The sequence below is a fragment of the Cornus florida genome, unplaced genomic scaffold (assembly GCF_030987335.1).
Source record: "Cornus florida cultivar Cherokee Brave unplaced genomic scaffold, ASM3098733v1 CherokeeBrave_3.0.0_Hap2_Chr11, whole genome shotgun sequence".
NCBI classification, from domain to species: domain Eukaryota; kingdom Viridiplantae; phylum Streptophyta; class Magnoliopsida; order Cornales; family Cornaceae; genus Cornus; species Cornus florida.
Genome location: NW_026775581.1, coordinates 113,559,200 through 113,581,196, shown reverse-complemented (window position 1 = coordinate 113,581,196; position 21,997 = coordinate 113,559,200). Strand labels below are relative to the sequence as shown.

The following is a 21,997-nucleotide window of genomic DNA, read 5'->3' as shown; positions in this document are numbered from 1 at the left end:
TTCATCATCTTGTTTACTTCAAAACTACAGACTAATGAATACTTGTCCCCCCAAAACAAGAAAGAGACAATTTATTAAACCAAACACCAGAGCCGTCACAACATATATATATATATATATAGAGAGAGAGAGAGAGAGAGATTGTGTGTTTTGTGTTTGCTTGTTTCATGTCTCATAAAACAGCATCTAACAGAGAACTTGCAGTCTACAAAAGAGGTGACTGATTCGAGGTTTTTTTTTCCTGGTTAATACTCAGCATGAAAAATTAAGGAGGCAGAGGATTCTTTGCACCAATAATTTCTTTTCAAAAAAAAGACGAAATTTACATAAATAAATGCAACAAAATCTAGAATAGCTCAATAACTTTTTACATATATAAATACTATCTTGCTTATTCTTTTTCCTTAGAAAACCTAACCCTTCAAACTAATAATGGTGGCCACCTAATGCAGTATTTCGTTAATCAAACTGATACTTGAACTGTAACAGGTAGCATTTGTCAGACAAAATTTTCTGTGAATTCCATTGTAGTATTTAGAAACTCCAGTTTGTCTTTTAAGGGTCTCATTCCCGCACTTCTCAAAAGAACTAGACATATCATACAACATTTGAACTGTGAATTTCCATCTGGTCGTGAGTACTCGACCAGAAAGATCCTTCCACATTCAAGTCCAAAAAGAATCTCAATCTGAACCAGGAAATCTTCTTCCCCGGCAAAAAATAATGACATTTAGTGCTTCTCTTGTAAAGGCACCTATCGCCACTTAGAATCATGAATTTGATGTTTCTTTTTGTTCTTCTTTAGAATCATAGACATATGGTCAACTGTGTCGTGGGATGATTGGGACTCACCCGTCAACCACTGAAGAGCCTGGTCAGCTGCATCCTTTTCTGCAACTTTCTTACTGCTGCAAGGCTGACCAACAAAGTCCAGCCCGTTAAAGATCACAGTGGTACGGAACTTGTTCTTTTTCAGTTCTTTAGTCTTGTAGGTTGGTGCTCCATGTCCTGCCCTTGCAAGCAATGTTTGCAGTTGACTCTTGGAATTATCACCGCCGCCGCCGCCTCCCCTGCCACTCTTCGAGTCTTTTGGTGCCTTTTCTGGAGGTGCAAGCACCTGGTTACGACCAAAGACAAATCTACCTTCACATTGATCTTCTGAGACCAACAATCTTACTGCTGATAGAAGCTCATTGTGGTTGTGAATCTCCAACTTGGAGTTAAGGAGCTGCCATAAAAAGTAGGCATCAAGAAAAGAAAGAACGACTTGGTTAATTTTTTAAGTTAAGTGTGGATGTCCGTGCGTATGAAGACTTGTGCCTGTATATGTCTCAGAGGGAGAGTTCAACTTCAAAAACTAGGCTGTAACATGACAGAAAAATCTAAAAGAACTAATAATTGAACAAGCTTAAAGTCTTAAACCACAAACATGCAGCTATTATAAATCTGTTATACTTACCTTCTTTTGAATTAGTTCCTCAAGCTCTCTCTTTAAGCTTATATATGTGCCTGCTAAGGCGGGATTCATGAAAAACTCCAAGTATCCTCCCAACATTTTCAAGTGTCCATCCTATCATAAAGCAATGATTCCAAAAAAAATGGTGGAATAAGAATGAATTTGAAAAGACAATTGTTAATATCCTAAGAAGTAATGAGTACAATGACTAATAAACTTACTAGGCCTCCTTTAGAAATTTTTCCTCCGAATAAGAGAACCACAGAATCAGATACAGCTGTTGAATCACGGAGAAACACTGAATTCACTTTCACCTTTTCATTGAAAACTAGCCACGGATATGGAATTTTAAGTTTTTGTGCATTTACAGAATTCTGGGAGGAAAAAGAAAAGAAAATTGCAATCCATAAGTAAAATAGAAATCTCAGATCTCAATTTCATTCAAAAAGAAAGAAATTTATACAAAAATTATTCATGGAAAACTGCAGCAATAAAAGATGGAACTTACTGAGTACAGAAGTACAGGACCATCCTCCATTGTTTTCAAAGCTATTGACTTGTCTTTCTTCTGTAAACATATCATTCTGTCAGCGTGTCCATATTAAAGAACCAAAATATACATATACTACCCTAAAATTCGGATAACAAGGTCAAAACTCGTCCTGCTAAGCATAAGAATGCAGGTTCAAGCGTGAAAAATCCATTTGGAGCAATATAATTCAGAAAGTTCAAAACCGTTGCAAGTGCAATTATTACACGGGATAGAGTCTTTGCTTGAGAAACCCTAGATCCAAAACTAGAACTAAGAAATGATCTGTAAGTTCATAATCTGGATGTGATTGAATGTAGAGGCAGACTATGGTAGAAGATAAAGATAAGACCTCAAACTAAGATATGAATGTGCCAATATGTTATTCATAAATAAAAGAATATGCTAAAGTTTATAAAGTCCGTTTTAGGTTCAGTTGTTTAACCTAAAACACAACCCAGAATCAATCAGCTTTATCAGATCCGATTTTAAAGACCTAGGACCACAACAGTAAACCTAAAAGGCCAAACCAACAGGTTTAGTTGGTCACTTGGTCCAATTCTTTGGTTGATCCCAAGTTGTACCCTAGGTTGAAGTGACTAATATATCAAATAAAATTAGCAATAAAAAATGATGCAAGAGCAGATGGCTGCGACGGAAATTTATTTATTATTTATTTTTATTATTTATTTTTTATTTTAAAAAGAATGCTAGTAAATGCTTGAAAGGGGAAAAAATAAAATAAAATAAAATTTTAACATATTAATCACTCACCACAACAGAGCATATTCCAGGGAACAAACCCGCGCAGATAATTGCCCGGATGAGATGATCATCATGACTCCAAGTGTTGCAAGTTTCTATATTGTTATCGACCAGACCAGCGTCCTTTAGCAAAAATAAGAATTGCTTCCGAAGGGAATCAATGGCTTTTAGGGTTTGTGCAGAAAGGAAATTTCTCCAACAGAATTCATAACCAGATTGCTGTCTTTCAGCATCTCTCCAACCCTCATAAGCCCGGACAAGAGCAAGATGGTCACTGTAGTCACGTGCAGAGAACTGGGCCTTTGCAGACTCCGCAAGCTACAAAAAGTGAAAAAGAGAGTAAGATTTCTCAAAACCTTTATAGTGACGACCTTGTCAACACAATATAAAAGGATTGAAAGGGACAAAAGGCCAACCCAAACAATTTGGTTGTTAAACATGATTAGATATATAGAGCCCCATACACTAAAGAAGGTTTTACACAGTATGGGAGGTAATACGATGTGAATGAAATCAAAAAATTATGTTGGGATACCATCAAGACTTTAAAAAAAATAAAAATAAAAAGCAGATATAATAGCTTCATATGCACTTTTGACATTACTTATTAATAATATAAAAAATTAGGCCTTTTTATTTATTTATTTCTAAAGATACCTAAAGTGGTAAGCTACCTGAAAGCTACTTGCCACGACTTGTTTGTTACTAGATTGCCACCAGCTTGCTTATTACCAACTGCGACTCTCTCTCTCTAATTAAAAAACTCTCATTTGAAGAATGCCAACACAACTTAAATTGTTATCCACATTAAATGAAGAACCTAAGAAGGGACATAGATAATTCTGGGTGTCAATCCAGCAGATTGAAGAAAGAGGCAAGGGGGAGGGAGACTGAATGGTATATTGGCAATTACTAATTGAGATGCATGTAACTGAAGCACAGAGTTGAAGTTCAATGCCAATATATACTGTACAACTAAACAGTGCTTTTATCCACTGCCTACTGGTGGTCATGTGAATTGATCGTGTTTGAATTTTCTAGTCTTCCATTAAATTCATGAATTTTCTTATGAACTCTTTTTATCAATGTGTGGCACAGACATGATTCTCAAACTCGCTGCAACTCAACCGAGTCATATCGGACTCAGTGGCAACCAAGTTGGCAAAATAATGTGGTGAGTCTGCGAATAGCAACTAACTCAATGCTACTCAGTCATGACGGTCATGAAGGGCAGTGAACATCATTGTTTTGGCCACACAATTATATGAGCCCCTTTTTTCCAATATTTCTCAGTTCTTTCCTCGAAACGAGTGTCTCAATCTCTAAACCTAAACACACACAACTTAAATTTACAAATTCAAAAGGGAAAAAAAATAAAAATAAAAATAAAAAATAAAAACAAACAAAGGATTTAACTGTGGATCTTCGATGTGAAAAAAAAAAAATGTGGATCTTTGATAAAAGCTTTTGAATCTTGCAAAATAATCAGTAGGATTGTAAACAATTTTCAGTTTCTTGTTCTGTTTTCACCTGAATATTCTTGTTCATGAATCTGGCTACAAATCTCCTGATCTACTCTTCTTCTTTTTTAATATTCCCTTTTGTCTTTTTGAAGGTAGTGATTGTAGCTTAGTGGTACTACCTCACCTTCCAAAATAAAAGGTCCAGAGTTCAAGTCCCCTTAGGGGCAAAGTGGGTGTGTAAGTTTCAAATAGGGAAAAAAAAGTTAATGATTCTTTTTATGGGCAAGGAAGTCAATAATTACACTCATAAAACATGTGAATCTTTATTTGTTTTTTGTATGCCGTAGATATCTAACATGATTTATATTTTAGTCTACATAAATTGTTTTTGACAAAAAAATAAAAAGTGAAATAAAAATCAGAGAAGTTACACATATATTCAATAAAAATCCATCAATTATCTTCTTGAATTGAATTAGAATGTACTTGTAGTCATTCAATTCCGGAGTATACATAAAAGTGAATTCCCCATAGTTGAAGCAATTGATCATGTTACGAGGCTAGCGGTTAAGTCAACCCTAAGTTCTTCTTCCCTTGATCTCAATACTTGTTAATTTAGTTTATTTTCAATTTTATTGCACTTTAGACATAGCTAAACACAATAATTATAATGAATTCAATAATTATAATGAATATTTGGAAATAGATCATTTATCATCACTCATCAGAATAGTAAATCTAGAATTTACCTAACCATAATTATATGCTGCCTTTTGATTTAGATGCCGGAGCACTTATCAAAAAAAAAAGAAAAAAGAATTCAATAATTAAAATGTGCATTGGTTCACTTTGGTCAAATGTTGTAAGGTTGAAAATTTTTCACGACCGCTGATGCAATTAAAAGAATCCCCACTACACCCTTCAAGAATGAAACAGCGGCTGTTACTCAAACAATGGGCCTGGGCAAATAAGCCAAGCTCCCAGGTAGCCTAAATGGGCTTTCACCAAATAAGGCCAGCTTCAACCAAGAATTGAATCCAACATTCCAACTTACTATGTAAAAAGTTTAAAACTTTGAAAGAAAATGAGAGTTCAGAGTTAATAATGACCTTATTCAACATACCTTTGAAGTCACGAGAGTGTTTTAATGTACAAAGTTGGAAATTTTGAAAGAAAATGAGAGTTTTGAGTTAAAAATGACAAAATTTCAATGTGTAATCCTTGAATAAATGAGGGCTCATAAAAATAAAAAAATCAAAAAAGCTAAAGATATATCAATGTTCATTCCTATGCAATACAAGGTAGGACAATAGTTAAAGAATAAATAAAAAGAAAAAGAAAAGCACATAGAAGCAACACTAGGACATCATTGGCAACCAGAAACAATGAGTTACTTACATCCTTCTTGTCAAATGGCATCAAGAACGGATCTCTGACACTTAGACCAGAAACAACAGTCATTATGGGATCTAGGCAGTTGAAAATAGCCCCTAATATGAGCATTTTCCCAAGTTTGGGCTCAACTGGAAGCATTGATAAGTGGTGTCCTGCAATGTAAACGGCATGATTTTATATTTGTTCATACTTATCAAAAAAAAAAAATTGTTTTGATATTTGTTCATGTTGGAATAACCCAAGAGCACCTCCCTAAAACATCTTAGAAAGATGAAAATAATGAGAAGAAAATGGACAACAAAATATATGTATTCTTACCTAGCACCGTAAGATTTTCATTCTCATCTAAAGCTCCAATAATCTCCAAATATTCAATAGCATTCTGAACCTGCAAGGCAAATGTTATCCAAATAACTGCCAGTTATATCTGCATATAGATTATACTAATAAAACGAAATAGAGTTGCCTTAACTTAAACATGGAAATTTAATCAATATAAAGTTTAAGTGAAAACACAGATATTATCTGTTGTCTGCATTCCTTGAATATGTCCAAAGGAAGACAAGCAGGCTATGATTGAAACTTACTGACAGAGGTTCTGGAGGCTGCAAGGCCCTAGATAGGAACTCTGAGATACTCCCAAGTTGTAAACTTTTAATTTGCAAACATAGAGATTGTAAGGGCGTTCTTAAGAGTTCTGGCAACTGATAATCAGCAAAAGCATCATACACACATCTGGGATAGAGATGGAAGCACTCGCCTGGTTGAACGCGACCAGCTCTTCCTCTTCTCTACTCAATGGAGAAGACATTAGTGTCACTAATCCATGCGATAAACCCCAAAATGATGTAAATCAAAAGGAATGGCATCAAACTAGTAAAAGCCATACACCAAATATCATTCTATAGGCTATCTAAAGCAGCAAATGTAAATCAGCATAGTCATACCTGCCGAGCAGAAGCCTTTGAGATCCAGGAAGGAAGCAAACATGGAGTGTTGTTCAATGCATCATATGACGTCTCTTTTGCTTTTCCACCGTCAACCACAAAAACCACATCATTAATGGTGATACTTGTCTCAGCCATGTTAGTTGCTAGAACTATTTTCCTCACTCCCTCTTCAGGTTTATTGAATATTAACCTCTGTTATGAAGACCAATAAAAGTAAATTTTAAAAAATAATAATAATAAAGCATCAGATTACTAGTACCAAATAGTTCCAAACATATATGTGATCAAGTTATGAAGTACAAACTTAAATTGAAAGATAAAATCATGATGATACTTCTTTTAGCGCAAGAAACTAGAATTTATAATAAAATATATATATATATATATATATATATTTAAAAAAAACAGCAAGATGAAAAGTTGAAAACGAATAACAAAAATAGGCGACCTGTACTAAACATAGATATTTGGGATTCTGCATGGCACCAGAATTTAAGCACAAGAGGGAAAAATTATAACTTAAACCTAATACAATAATATAATGTGTGAGAGAGAGACAGAGACAGAGTTACAAGCAACAAATGCCAGTCAAAAACTAGACCAGAAACACATGCTACACAGAGTTTAATAGTGCCACTCTAATCATCATCATCCTTGCCTTTATCCTGTATCAACAGGGTCGGCCACATGAATTCTCTTTTTCCAATATTTTTTATCGTAAGCATTTCTCCTACTAGATTTAATTTTTTAAATCATTTCGTATCACTTCATCCCATGTTAGTTTTGGTCGCCCAACAGTGCCCACTCAAATGCAGAAGTAAAAAAAAATGCTATATACACTACGTACAATCAGATACATATAATTTGTGTGCATGCATGATACGGAATCTGCATTGAAGCACACCCATGTACAAGTAAACAAAAATGGAAGAAACTGGCTCCTATAAGAGACATATGGTATTGGCATCAAGAGTTTAAAAAATTGCAGCGAAGTCTCATCTTTTATATTTCCTATGACGCTAGTTGTAAGTCACTAAGCCTAAAGGTATTAGTATAGTGAATTATAAGTTCCGTTAAGAGTCCTTTTCAAGGTTTTAAGGCAATTCCTTTTATTTCACCAGATTCATAGCGTTCTTCCTACACAAATTTCAGGATTCAGAATAGCTGAAATTTCGAAATCTATCTTTGCAGAATTCCAAAATTCTTCCAAAGAGACGAGGAATTTGACAATTCTAGTGAATGATATATCTGGATATCTCACAACATATGACTTTCTTTTCTATGCAGGTTTGATAATCTTTATGAACCATAAACTATACCAACAACATATAAACTAAGGTTGAAATACAATTAGGTTTCAAACCACTTGCCCGTGAAGGGTCATACCCATTAATATTCAAAAAATATATAATATCATTAAAAAAATAAACATCAAACATAATACAAGAAAGCATATATAAGGGAAACCAGTGGGAAAAAAAAACACTTCAATTGAATTCAGGCCAATCAAATTTGAGAGCTGAATTAAACTAATTCGATTTAGGTACTTGTGTGTTCAAAATCTTTTAATAATCTAAGTTTAATCTCAAAATAACTAAGATGTGAATAGGCTTAAGAATTACTCACAAATTAATGAATCTTTTTCTTTTAGGAGGTGGGGGTTAAATTAAAAGTTCTAAATATGCTATTAACTGAATCTCTTCATTATTATACCACATATTTCACTTGTCATTTAACGGAGTTTTTAGTCAAGTTATTAAAAAGCTTAAGATGACATAATTCACAAATAGAGTCAAAACTTGTATGAGGTGACTGTATAAATGTATACTTGGCTAACTAGTCTAATAGCAAAAAATAGGTTCTTTAGGCTCTTGAATGTTCCAACCTAAGCTTAAACCAAATGATTTTAAAATAATAATAATAATAACATGATGTCCTTGGATTTAGATGTGTATTAGGTTCTAATTTTATCTTATTTGATAAAAACTTACTAAGTCATAATAAAACATTTTAAAGTCTTAAGCAGTTGCTTGAATGCTTAACTCTACATTCCACATGCAATTTTATAACTTCACTTGAAATTTCAAAATGGGTTAATATCACAAAACCCCCATGAACTATAATTTATCTTCACGCTACACAATTAAACACCTGGGACTATTCAATTTAGAGTCCAAAACCCCCTTGCCATCAATTTACCATTTAAAAAGTAACAGTTATATCATAATCCCTCCCAGGGGGAAGGGTGTAAAATAAATTTTAAAAAAAGAAGCAACTTGTTTGCCGGGAGGTGGGGTGTCTGAACTAAACTAAAGTAGAAAGGATGCCTGTTTCTTTCTTCTTCTTTTTTTGTTTCTTTTGCCTATGTGTGAAATAATATATCACTGTTAACTGAAAAGTAAAAGTACACATCAACTTCACTTCCTATTAATTAATAATTTCATCTAGAACTATATGAATTTAGCTTTCTTGTGTTTTCTCAAATTCACGTTTTTTCTTTTTTCAATACAGAAAGGAAGATCTGTCATTTCCATTTGTTGTTAATGCCATTCTAAATTTATGGCTTATTTGATGGTTTTTTATTTGGGATAAAGCCTAAAGGACCTTTTATCTCAATGTCCCTCCAATTTGATGATTTGTGAGCTAGAAATTACATTGTGTGAAGGATTTTGGGTTAACACGGGGCAAGAACGGGGTTGGGAGCTCTAATTATGACTGGGGATGGGATGATCAATGATGAGTTGAAACCAGCCCAGGTCCCGGAAAGGTATGGGATGCTGTAATACTAAATAAGGTGGGGCAAGGTTTAAGGAAACCCGTCCCATACCTGCCTCGTTGCCATCCCTACAGAAAAGCTGTCGAGAACCTCTAAAGGCTTCAAAAATCAAATCGTTATTAGTTGTTGCAACTCCAAAAAACTTTTTGGGAAAAAAAAAAAAAAAAAAAAATCCTTGGCATCACACTATGTAGGTGAGTTTTAGATGACTTAAGCAGGTTGGGCCTCAAGTTCTTTCCTTGAGCCTTGCCTGATAAGACAAATACTTCCAAGAACATTTACTAGCAACTTCGACCTTTTTATTACACATATCCATTATTAGCATGCCATTGCAAAAAGTTGCTGGTTGTAGAAATGGCTTGGTCTTCTGCAAGAGTTCATATAAAGGAACACAACCATATGCATAGATGACAAGATAAAACCCACAACAAACAGTAAATACAAGGTTACCTGCTCTGAGCTTGCCATGGAACCATGGCATGCAAGCAGCAAAACTCTGCTTGGATCTCCCAAGAGTGGATGAGCTTGGAGCTGCTCCTTCAAAGAATTTATGTCATCCCAACCAGTCATAAAAACCAAAACAGCACCAGGTCTTTCTTTTTTGCATATATGGCAAAGTACATGCTCGATGAGGTTAAAGCCAATTGAATCAGGATTCCAACAGGATAACGACTCCTGAGTTCGTGGACCATATTGCCTAAAATCGGCAGTTTCAAGTGCATCCTGTTCCAAGGTTTAAAGTCAAAATATAAATTTATAGGAAAGCGAACGCATGAAACTAAGAGGGTATGGCCATGTAAAACTTTTTTACCTCTACAGCTGAAGCAATTTGGCTCTTCCTCTTTCTGACAGCTTGTTTCTGCATTTTCCACATTTTTTCTTGACCATAATTATCTATCTGATTGTACGTAGTTAACCTATGCCCAGTCATTTCCAAAATGTTCTCCAGAAAATAACTTCGGACTGGGTATGTAAAACCCTGAGAATACGATCCACCCACCCCAACCCCGCCACAAAATAAAGAAGGTGAGTCCAACAGTCAACACTACTATGCCTATACATGGTGATTGTGAATAACTTACAAGCAAGCTTAAAAACGCTAAATAGAACAGAAGAAAAGCATAAAATTGAAATTTATGCTGGGATATTCCATTCCCAAATATTTATGCTACCATAAGCAAGAAAAATAACTATAATTATATCAACTAATAGTAATAATCAAGTTTGTAATAGAATAAATTGTGTTGAAAGACACCTGTTTTTTTAAGAAAATATGCATTTTAAATATCACGGGACTGCTTTCAAATACATATAGAACAAATCATAGAACATGGTACTTAAGAACTCTAAACTTACAGGAATGTGGATCATCGGAGCACCACCAAAATAGGACGAGAAAAGCTCGGCATTAAGGGTTGCACTCATCAAAATCAATCTCAATTCTGGTCGACGAGGAAGGAGATCCTTGAGGACAATAAGAAGAAAATCTGACACAAAACACAAACGGTGATAAGAAAACACATCAAAAAAAAATCATACTTAAATTAAATTAAAGATATACAAATAAATAAATAGAAGAATCAGTTCCACAATTACCTTCATTCATTCCACGTTCATGAATTTCATCAACAATAACATGAGTTACACCTTTCAATTTTCTGTCAACAAGTAACCTCCTTAGCAATATGCCAGTAGTGCAAAATAGAAGACGTGTCTCCCTCCCTTTCATTCCCTCTAATCGAACTTTAAAACCAACCTTCAAAGGGGTAAAAAAAATTGAATTTGCAATAATTTAATGCCCATCTGCCACCGAAAAACACTATCGACAAATAAATTTTTTCAGCAAGAATCCGAAAGGTCAAGACAGAAACTTACAGATTCTCCAAGTTTCTCACCGCGTTCTGCAGCAACTCTTTCAGCAACTGCCATAGCAGATATTCGTCTCGGCTGAGTACAAATAATATTACAGAGAGCTCCTCGAGCAGCTTCAGTCTCAGACTCTAAGATGTACTGAGGAAGTTGTGTGGTCTTACCACACCCTGTCTCACCTGACACAACCAGCACCTGCAAAATATTTAGAAATATAACTCATTTTAAAAAACAAAGAGAACTCACTAAACATATTATGTTCAACCGGCCTCAACAAGTCTTGTCCAGGTATTTAAGGTCAACTCCATTTTTTTTTTTTTGATAAGTATTAAAGGTCAACTCCATTTAATCCTGTTTCGCCAATTCATTGCATAAAGCCATAATTTTAGTCCTCTCCAAAAAGAATGCTAATTAACTAAAATATACTATCCTTTGTCTCCATCCCTTTTTAAGTTAGTGGAGATCTCTGAGCTCTTTCTTGGCATGCTAATTATCTACAGAACTCCAAAGTAGCATTCTACCACCAATGGAATCTTCAAAAGCCAACTTCTTGGGAGTTAAAAAGTATTTTTTTTGTAAATTGCCCTTTCACTTTACTATTTTATTTTGTGTTTACATTTATCTTATTTTTAACTAAAAATGGTTGCTAACTGGAAAGAGAATAAAATCCGACCTGAAAACCTTATGAGACAATACCTTCACAATTTTTCTGCAATTGATTCAAAAATAAACAAAAATATTGAACAGGCAACGCATCTAAATTCAACAAATTAATAAAAAAGAGTTACCTGATTTTTTGCAATGGCATTTAATAATGCATCTCTCTCTTTATATGCAGGGAGACTTCTACGAAATTCTTGCATCTTTTGGCCATCTGAAGATTCCTATCAAAGAACAGATATTTTTCAAACAAGATTTGCATGTCCTTAATAACAAACGTACAACTAAATGCATAAATTGAAGCATGTCGGGACAATTCAGAAGTAAACTATGTCGATAACAAAAACATATAAACTAAACACCCTGATGAAAAAATTTTGGCTAATAACTTTGACTAATACTCCTAGAAGATAAACTATATTCTGAAAATCAACATGCAACAATCTCTTGAAAATTAATGCCACTAACTTACCCAAAAATTATGAAAGAATAGCATGATTTCAGAACTCCACAAGAGCAAACATTCAATGGTAAGCTTTTAAGAAGCATATGTAGTGAACAACGTCTCAAACTGAATAACTCTTTTTCAGTTTACAAGGCAAAAGAAGTGGTATTCTAAAAAAAAGAGATAAAAAGAAAGGCGAAAAGGATGAAATAATAATGATGATAATAATAAGGGTAAATGACTCTAACCTCCCCTGGGATATGGCTTAGCTACACTCGGATTAATCTTTTCGCATACTTACTCTGATCCCCCTTCAGACTAACGACCCGTTACTTGAACAAACATTTCGTATAAATTTACTTAAAAGCCCTCAAATTATTGGTGGTTATTGTTTAATTACTAAAAGATTGCTAATTTTTATATATTTTTTATTACGCAAAAAACATTAAAATAACACATGTATCTCTCTCCACCACCCCCTCACCATCACCACCACCCACCGCCACTGCCACTCCATCTCTCTCTCCTGCCCTTTATCTCCACCACCCTCTCTCTCCCCCACCACCCATGCCCCTCTCTCCAGCACCGCCCAACAAAAACAAGAAAAAAAAAATGGTGACAGTGAGTGAGCGGTCGCCTCCATCAATGGTACCATCATTGCGACAGCCTCCTACTCGGAGAAAACTCGTTCCCTCACTAGCTGGAAGAGATCGGAGGAGTTGCAAAGCTCGAGGATGATGTGAAGATGATTATTGTCTTCGTTGACGTTGAAGATTCGGACTAGGGGTGGCAATATTTTTTTTTGATAAATAATAATAAATTAAAAAGGGCGTTCAATGGGAACGCGTCCCGTGGACAAAGGAACCGGGGTTCAAGGCCCCAAAGAATCCAGAAAAGAAATTAAATCAACAGAAGAGGAACACGAACTTCTGTTCACATAACAAAAAAGAGAGTGAATGATGTCGCTGTAGACGACTCCATCCCTTCAAACATTCTACTATTTCGCTCCTTTCAGATACACCACCAAATACAATGTGGTACAGATCTCCAATAAGCACGAACGCTCCTAATCACATGACAACCTCTCCAAGTATGAATTAGCTCCCTAGTAGAACGTGGCATTACCCAACACATGCCAAATAGGCCAAGAATGAGATTCCAGCAATCGCGCGCTACAGAGCAATGCATTAGGAGATGATCGACTGCCTCCCCATTCTGCTAACATAAACAGCACCAATTAACAAGAAAATTTCCCCTTTTCCTATTTAACACGACATGCTAACACAACTTGAACACGACACGGGATAAGTGGGTTTGGCTTAATCATGTTTAGGTCATAATCGTGTCGATTTGAATTAACACAGTAATTAAACATATCGTATTCGTATTTGACTCCTCAACCCGTTATAACCCGATTAATTAAACATGTCATGTTCGTGTTAATGACCGTTTAGCTAAACGTGTCGTATTCATGTCAAAAATAACGTAAACATGTCTTGTAGTGTCCAGTCTTCACCCATTTATTAAATAGGCTATGCGTGTCGTGTCGTGTTACCCATGTAGTAATCGTGTGGTGTTCGTGTCAAGGTTTCTTGACACGAATAATAATCGTGTCGTATTCGTGTCAACCAATATAACAAGATACTCATGTCCTAACACAACACGCCAACACAAATTGCCATTTGCCACCCCTAGATGATGTTAGGGTTTGGAGATAGGAGGTTCATAACCTTGACTTCGTTGTAAAGGCATTTTCGGTCCATGGAACGTTGAAGACGAGAGCATGTCGATGGACTTGACGAAAAAGGACTTGCCAAACTTTGGGGAGTAACACTAAGAAACAACGCTGAAGCATCCCCGTCCGATCTCTACACAAACGGTAGTCTCTTATTTACTCTCTCTACAAATAGAAGGGGAGCCTTAAAATAGCGAGAATTGGTGTTCTCCACATCAATGGCATCTTTTTGATCAATAGCGTTGTTATGAGAAAGTGGGGAATGAAGAAGTGAAATTGATGATGGTGGGGCTTTAGTTTAAGAAATCGACAACAAATTCAAGCTATCTTCAATTGATCTCACGTGCACAAATTAATTGATGGCTAATAATTGTGCTAGGATTCAACAATGGGGATGAATTGATAATCTGCATTTAAATATATGTATATACAGTGTAGATGATGGTAATGAGAAAGAGAAGAGAGGTTTGAATGGTGATTTTATTTGTTTGTTAAGGTTATTGTAGTAATTCTGCTGCATAAGTGGGTAATTTTGGCATATTGATTATTATTTTTTTCTTAACTTTAACGGGCCTAACGATAAATTGACAGCAGGGGAATCCGGAGTAAAGTCAACCAAATCTTGAGGCTGGTTGACCATCATATTTTAAGAACTTTAATCTCAATTTAATTAGGCCAAACCTTAGGGGAGGTCAAAATAATTTACCCTAATAACAATCAGCACCACCACCATCATCATTGCTTTTGGCCCATATGAATAATTATCGTTTTGCATTCTTTTCTATCAAAAGAGTATTTTCTATGATTATATTTAATTTTCTGAAGTCATTGCGAATAACTTCAATCTTATGTTTGTTCTGGTCCACCTCTTTGTCTCTAACTGTTAGAAGGGTCTTGTCCCACGTCAGATCCGAATGGGGAAGGACTTGGGCATAAAAGGGTGGATATGCAGCACTACCTAACAATTTAGCTTTTGGGTTAGAGGGCAAGCGCCATACTCGTTACAAGTGGTATCAGAGCCAGACTCAATCCTTCATCCGGTGTCACGCCAAGTGCCTGTAACGAGGGCGTTGCGAGTTCGGATGAGAGAGAATGTTATAAGGGTCTTGTCGTAAATCAGATCCAGATGGGGAACGACTTGGGCATATAAGGGTGGGAGGTTTGCAGCACTACCCAACAGCTTAAACTTTTGGGTCAGAGGGCAAGCATCTGACCTGTTACACTAACCTTCTACACAAACTAATTTTCCATTTCTCACTGACTCATCTACAAATCTACGTTGTACAATATCCATACCACCTAAATCAATTTTCTCCTCACTCTTAAATTCTAGCAACTCTATCTCTTCCAATTACTCCTATCATCCATCTTAACAATATAAATTTTAGAAAGTTTTTTTTTTTTTAGCTACGTGATCAATGCACTTCAGCACAAATCATCACTCAAATAGCTAGGTATTGATCCCTTGTTACATGTTTAAGGTATTCTAATTGTACCCAAAAGTTATATATTAAAACAAATAAAAATAAAAAATTAAGGATATGGTTGAATCCCCTATATCAAGGTTGAAGCAAGCGGAAGTGCCACCTAAATATGGATATAAATCTACATGAGATGAGGCAATAAACATAAGAAGGCTATTACCAAACCAGGCACTTCCCGAAATTGATTCAATAAGCGACTAAAATTATCAAACCTCAAAAGAGGACGAAGGAATAAGTGCATTAATAAAAAATAAAAAGGGCAACAGATGTTAAAAAGCTATTCCCCCAGCCATCTACTTTCCCAAATTGATCTCATATCTAAAATTAAACAGACGTCAAAGAGGGATGAAGGAATAAAAGCATTGAAAAATTAAATTCTAAAATACCAAATGTGTACAAAAACCCAATTACTCGACCATCAGAAACAGTGTCATATTTGCTCATGATCCAAGGTTCCGCATTGAATTTATAAAAAAGGGTTCCTAAAATGCATTATCAAAGTAACACATGGCATTAGCAAGCCAAAAGCAATGGCATGAGCTACAAACTCCAGCTATGAGATTAAGGAGGTTTAAGATACTTCCTTAGCAGGCTGATGAGAAGGGTGGTGGATTTGGGTTTTCTTAGGGGTTTCAAGATTGGCCCTGAATCAGTTCAGCAGTTGGAGATCTCTCATTTACTTTTTGCGGATGACACTATTGTTTTTTGTGAGGCTGATGTATCCCAGTTGAGGTATCTGAGATGTGTTTTGGTTTGTTTCCAGGCTGTTTCTGGTTTGAAAGTTAACGTGGGAAAGAGTGTGATTGATCCTGTGGGGGAGGTTCAGGAGGTGGACACTCTGGCTGCTGTTCTAGGGTGTGGGACGCAACGCTTTCCCATCTCGTACTTGGGTTTGTTGCTGGGGGACTCGGCTAGGAGGGTGGGAAGTTGGAACCCGGTGATTGAGCGGGTCGAGAGAAGATTAGCGGGTTGGAAAAAACAATATCTGTCAAAGGGCGGTAAAGTTACGTTAGTGAAGAGCACTTTGTCAAGCCTTCCAACGTACTTTCTTTCACTTTTTCGTATTCCAGCCTCTATTGTTGAAAGACTAGAAATGCTCCAACGTAATTTCCTTTGGGGGGGTCGTGGAGAAGAGTTCAAGTATCATCTTGTCAAATGGGAACAGGTTTGCAAGCCTATTCGGTTGGGAGGGCTTGGAATTAGGAGATTGGCCCTTTTCAATTGTGCTCTTCTTGGTAAGTGGCTTTGGAGATTTGGTAAGGAAAGACATAGATTATGGAGAAGGGTTATCTCATGTCGCTTTGGGGAGGAGAGAGGTGGGTGGTCAGTTAGACCAGTCAGGTCTGTTAGCGGAGTGGGGGTGTGGAGGGCCATTGGTAAGGGGTGGGATGCCTTTTCCAAACATATTAGATTCAAAGTTCGGGATGGAAGAAATGTCCGGTTTTGGGAGGATCCATGGTGTGATGATAGGTCTTTGGCCCTATTGTTTCCCAGGCTTTTCAGGATTGCTGTTGACAAACATGCTATGGTTGCTGACTACTATCGCCTTGATAGTGGAAGGTTGTCTTGGGATGTGCGTTTCCGGCGAGCTTTTCAGGATTGGGAGCTGGATGATGTCACTGGGTTTTTGGCTCTCCTTTACGGACACGAGGTGGAGGGGTCTGGGGCAGATTCCTTGATTTGGGTGCCTTCTTCTCAGAAGATGTTCCAGGTCCGGTCCTTTTTTTGTGTGCCTTTCTGGTTTTCATGGTACCTTATTCCCATGGAAGACGGTGTGGAGGTCTAAGGCGCCTCTTAGGGTGGCCTTTTTTGTGTGGACTGCAGCTTGGAGTAAGATTTTGACTTTGGACAATTTGAGGAAGCGAAGGCATATCATTGTTAATAGGTGTTGTCTTTGCAAGATTAATGGGGAGTCGGTGGATCATCTTTTGTTGCTCTGTCCTGTGGCTCATGATTGTTGGAGTTTGATGTTTGGCCTGTTTGGTATTCATTGGGTCATGCCTCGGCCATCTCGGGAGTTGTTAGATATGTGGAGGAGCCAATGGGTGGGGGTTCAGGCAAGAGTTTTTTGGAGGGTGACCCCTTTTTGTATTTGGTGGAGCCTTTGGAGAGAGCGTAATGGAAGATCTTTTGAGAGAAAGGAATCCTCCATTGGGGTGTTAAAATTTTCCATCATTTGTAATTTGTTTTGTTGGGGTCAGGGGAGAGACTACTCCTCTCTTGAGGATATTGTTGATTTTATGAGCTCTTTGAGTTCATAGGCTCCGTTTTGTCTTTGTATAGTTTGGGACGCGTTCCCCTTTTGAACGCTTTTAATACAATTTACTTATCAAAAAAAAAAAGATACTTCCGCAATGAGATAGAGAGGAAAAGTAAAAAGAAGAGAGAATCTTTAACAATTGAATTGATATTCAACAATGTTTTTTGTTTCAGTGAATAAATCAGAACATATTCAACAATGTTAACTCTCATTGTTCAAAGATTTCATTTTTTTCCTAAAAAATGAACGCTAAGAATAACTTATCAAGAAAACGAAAGCTAAGAATTTTAGAAGAGAAAAAAAACTTCAATAAGACATAAGTGAAATTGACCGAGTGTCATGTCTCAACATCCAACGCAAACTCAATCCCGCCACAAATCAAATACAGATCACAAGCTTTCATAAAAAAATAATAAAAACAAAACAAAACAAAACAAAATGCAAAATAACTGCGCAGCAAGCTACACATTAATTATGACCAAAAAAAAAGTAACCCTTTTCTATTTTTAAGGGTGATATAAACCTGCCAATCTTGTTGCTTATTACACAGTTGCAAGCTTCTCCGCAGAAGGATTTTCTCCGCAGCAACACTAGTGCCCTGTGTCGAGGACTCCTCTTGCTCATACAGTCCACCAGTAGAATGGCTCCCACCACTGCTTGATCTTAAAAAGGCATCATCTGAAATTCTTTCCTTGTTCACGGGCTTTCTGGAAATGTATCCTTTGAGATGAGCATCCACCTGTCTTTGCAACTCGAAAGGCAAAACCACCTGTATATTCTCAAGCGTGTTTGAAAATTACATCAGATGAACTGAAATAAATAATCAAATTTGAACCTTTAAGCTTTAGGCACAATTTTCAATTCCATTTGCACACAATAACCATCCACCTCATTTCAAATTCCTAAAAATATTTTGGAAAAATGATGAAGTGCTCTAAGGAAGCAAATCATTCTTCATTCAAACTTAAAGAGATTAACTAGCAAAACAAGAGACACAGAGTTCAGGGCAGAAAGGAAATACCTCCCTCTGCGGCCGCTTATCATCCAGATCTGATCTGTAGTTTGGAAGTGGAACTTTACTAAAGACAACTACTTTTGCATATTGACGGCTGCACAAGAAAACTGCATTTCAGAAAGAATGTTATATGATAATGAACAGCCAAGATAAATACCTACATCAGAGAGCCTCAAGATACCTATATAAACCCATTCTGGTTGCGAGCATTGAAATTTGCTCAAAATCACGCCGATCTTTTTTCCCCCTTGACACCATCTCTTGTTCGTCTTTGTTGCGCATGAGCATGGTCAACTTCCACTTCCACTCTTCAATATTTTCAAGGGTTGAAGCACACTGGTGATCATGAATCAACAATAGGAAGAAAAATAACAGATGTTGTATACGGTAGCATTCAAATTTTAATAGATAAATTTCTAACTTCTAAGGAGTAACACACTTCAAAAGGCAGTAGGAAGCAATTAAGAGAACAGCAAATAACATCAACAACAATGATTCACCAAAACACTACAGTTTCCACGGGATAGTTTCACCCCTCCTTTTTCCTTGATAGATATGTAACTAATGAGTTATAGTGAAGATGCAAATACATGATTGAAATTGAAGTCTCAATTAAAACTAATGCAACATTTTGTATGGGCAGTTAAAATGCGCTACAAGTTGTGTAGCAAGTTATTGGATTCTCAACAAAATTCACATTCCAGTGAAAGAAATCAATTTTGGCGCCAAACACTAACCCCTTTCTGATAGAATCAGTAGTAGGTTTTTCCAAATCCTAAATGATGAAAAAAAATTCCGTAAGTATGATTCACCTCTTATTTCATACCTTTTCCCAGCCGCCAAACAAAAACCCAACCCAAAATTACTCTTAATCGGCATTCAAATAGATTAAGCAAATGGCAATCAAATAGAACAACCCGCAAAACCCAAACAAAAATACTTAGTTTAGAACTCACCGCTTGCCGACCAGAGCCACCCGAGCCGACTTCGCGATCAGATTCCTCCTCGGATACATAGTCGTCGTACGCATACCGACCGTACTGCGAGTTCTGCTGATAAAAATAAGAGGAAGAGGCATTGCCCCTCTTCAAGACGACAGCAGAACAAACACCGGAAGAAGAAGCAGCCGAGCATGTGAACCCAAAGGCAGACCTGAGCCGGCGGTGACGAGAGACGTGTGTGACGGAGGAGTAGGCTACCGTTTGGGGTCTATTGGAGGCGACAAACAGTGGCGGCCGTGGAGGGCGGAGGAGTCTAGGGTTTCTGGGGTACGAATGGAGGCGGCGACTGAACTGCAAAGAGGGTGTTGTGGCAGTTAGTGTTAGCTTTGGTTGTCTCAGAGAAATGGCGACGAATGGGCTTGCTCTGAGGTAGTGGTTAACGAAAATTGCCGAATAGGGCATGGTGATGTTGCGGATTGTAATCAATCAGTTTAGCTTCGGAGATTGGTCGCCATTTTCTGTAATTACTAACTAGGGTTTTCGACTCCTGTGTGTGAGAGGGAGCCGGTGTGGTCTCACACACACCGTGTGTGTTGTCAGGGTGGTACACGTCGTTCGTTTGGTTCAGGGAGGAGAAGAAGGGTAAGTGAGTTTGACAATTTATTTGGGCCGTATGTGTGTGGAAACGCAGTTTGAATCATTTAATATAAAAATGATAAATAAAATAAAATACAGTAAATTTATTTGCTCACAATTTTATTAAAATATAATTCTAAAAGAAGCATAATGCCAACAAGAAAAGTATTATAGTACCAATTTAAAAAAAATAATGTACAATATTGTACCTATAAAGGAATTAAATTGATATATTGTCAAAGGTGAAAAAATACAGTAGATATACCCATATACAATATTGTAATACATGTAAGGAAATTAAATTAATGAATTACATAGTAAAACTATGAGAAATAGTTGTTGAACAAATATTATTAAGGAAAGAATCTGCAATGTTTAATAATCACAATGCGTTCAATATATATTATTTTTATAAATTTAGAAGGGAGGGAAAACATGTAATATAGTATTAATTTGGTGGGCTTATGAAAAAATCTTTAAAAAATTCGAGATTTGAATAGTAATACAAGGACTATAGTTAGTTCTATTTGTTGTGGTATTAATATATTTTTTACAAACCTGAGATTGCACCAAAAATCAATACTAAGTTCAAATCTATTCACAATAAATGCTTGTAATGATATATTTCGTGGCCATGTTGTTTTCGGATAACATAGTATTATTAGATATTCTTAAAAAAAAACAAAAAAAACAAATTTATTGTCATGCTATATTTTTTAAATAGCAATTTTGTCATTTTAGTTATTACTACTAGATAAAGTGACGTGCAAATGTCAAAACCGATTTTTTTTTTTTTTTTTCTAAAATAAATTTACAAAAATCTTCAGAAACACAATGTTTTGTTCTTATATTTTTTTACCTTGGTGTTCTATTGACCGTGCAAGATGTACTCATCAAATTTTAATTATGGAAATACTTTTACCACCAGCAGCCAAAAGCACCACCTCCGTTGTCAATTGATCCCTAAGCTCTCCCATGTGATGTAACACACCCACCTCCGTTGTCAATTGATCCCTAAACTCTCCTGTATGATGTAACACACCCAGTAGATGTATGTATATATGAATATAAAGTTATACTTATTTGAATTTAAAGTATAAAATAGATGTATGTATATATGAATAGGATGTGAATTTTTTTTTTTTCACCAAAATATAGGATGTGTTTAATAGCTTATTTAGGGAGAGAGCGCTACAAGTTCGGAAACAAATAGATTCGAGTGAGAGAGAAATAAAGGGGATGTTTTTATTATATTTATAAAAAAAATAGAAAAGAATGTGACCGGTTTAGAAGGACTATTAAATTTGAGAGAAAGAAAATTTCGACGATTTCGATCACACCATTTGAAACATAGTTTTATTTAAAACTACTACAAATTTAGAAAGTGGACTTCACATTCTCTCAATAGCATCCACACACGTTTAAGGACAATAAATATAAATTGGGAAAATTAATATTCACATTATATTTTTCATTATTTACATTTCACTTCAAAATCTTTAATACAACTATTTGTAACAATTTTTTTTTTAGTTGAAGGAATATTTCATTTATCCCTAATAACTTCTGGACTGATATCATAAATATTTGTAAAGTAACTATGACATTAGCCTTTACT

At 36.1% G+C, this 21,997-nt stretch overlaps 1 protein-coding gene across 1 annotated transcript; it reads right to left on the bottom strand.

Annotated features, from left to right (window-relative positions):
* Window positions 1-281: 281 nt before the first annotated feature.
* LOC132285665 (DExH-box ATP-dependent RNA helicase DExH3-like) lies at window positions 282-20,417 on the bottom strand. The gene is made up of 19 exons (XM_059787858.1): window positions 19,759-20,417; window positions 18,984-19,138; window positions 18,809-18,896; window positions 18,311-18,556; window positions 11,992-12,087; window positions 11,210-11,398; window positions 10,931-11,090; window positions 10,691-10,821; window positions 10,146-10,313; window positions 9,785-10,057; window positions 6,556-6,750; window positions 6,196-6,399; window positions 5,927-5,996; window positions 5,612-5,760; window positions 2,760-3,068; window positions 1,965-2,024; window positions 1,678-1,830; window positions 1,460-1,570; window positions 282-1,228 (listed from the first exon to the last, which is right to left on the bottom strand). Exons 1-19 carry the CDS (start codon window positions 20,203-20,205, stop codon window positions 755-757), a joined length of 3,678 nt encoding a protein of 1,225 aa, XP_059643841.1. The 5' UTR covers window positions 20,206-20,417; the 3' UTR covers window positions 282-754.
* Window positions 20,418-21,997: the final 1,580 nt, after the last annotated feature.